Here is a 779-nt window from a genome sequence, read left to right on the forward strand (position 1 = left end):
TGTTCTGCCGTGTGACACCCGCCTAGCCACCCTTCCACGCATTCATCAAGTATCTGAGCCCCTACCATGGTTTCTGCACTGTCCAACGACAGAGGACATACAGGTGAGCAAAAACAGAGGGCCTCTATTCTCAGGGCAAGAGGGTCTGGCATGGAAACATGACTATCAATCACCCAGTGAAGCCACTATGTGACATGTGTGGAGAGTATGTGACGAGAGAGGCTGACTCAGTCTGGAGAGAAGAGGGAAGATGACAGGAAGTGTCATCTCAGATTTAAACTACAGGAGATCACCAAGTGGGCAAGGAGCCTTCTGAGCTACAAGACCAGTAAAGGCAGGAGAGGATGGGCAACAAAGACCAAAAGCGGCCAGAAGAGGCATTTCCAAAAGGAAGTCCTGCTGAAGGTGGAGGAAAGCAGGGGTGTCTGGTGGTGGAGGAGGTGCCAAGAGTTGCCCAGGAAAGGATTTTCACCTTGACGCTAAGAGTGCTAAGTTCCTACGGATTCCTTTTCCCTGCGATGCAGCCGCACCTCGCCCGCTCAATGGCACTAACCTGCCCACTCGAGGGCGCACCAGGCCATGGGACTTGATGAAGACACAGTCACCGACCTTCAGCCACATGTCATTGTAACGGAGCTGCTCGAAGTAGTGGCAACCTGGCTCCCCATTGGACATTTCTACAGGGACGTCTTCCTTCTCCTGTAGTAAAGGAAACTGGTTGAAGAAAGGCAGCTGACAATCAAGTAGTAGACAAAGAAGGTAAGAAAGGAAAGCAGATG

At 51.6% G+C, this 779-nt stretch overlaps 1 protein-coding gene across 1 annotated transcript in view; it reads right to left on the reverse strand.

Moving 5' to 3' along the window:
* Positions 1-779, reverse strand: part of PBRM1 (polybromo 1) — a 78,642-nt gene that overhangs the window by 13,444 nt on the left and 64,419 nt on the right. Inside the window, exon 22 of the mRNA XM_045297385.1 lies at positions 554-699. Coding sequence (XP_045153320.1) covers positions 554-699 — 146 coding nt within the window. The remainder of the gene's footprint in view (positions 1-553; positions 700-779) is intronic.

The sequence above is a fragment of the Echinops telfairi genome, unplaced genomic scaffold (genome assembly GCF_000313985.2).
Source record: "Echinops telfairi isolate 266 unplaced genomic scaffold, ASM31398v2 ScPeMD7_7420;HRSCAF=8458, whole genome shotgun sequence".
Classification (NCBI taxonomy): Eukaryota; Metazoa; Chordata; class Mammalia; order Afrosoricida; family Tenrecidae; genus Echinops; species Echinops telfairi.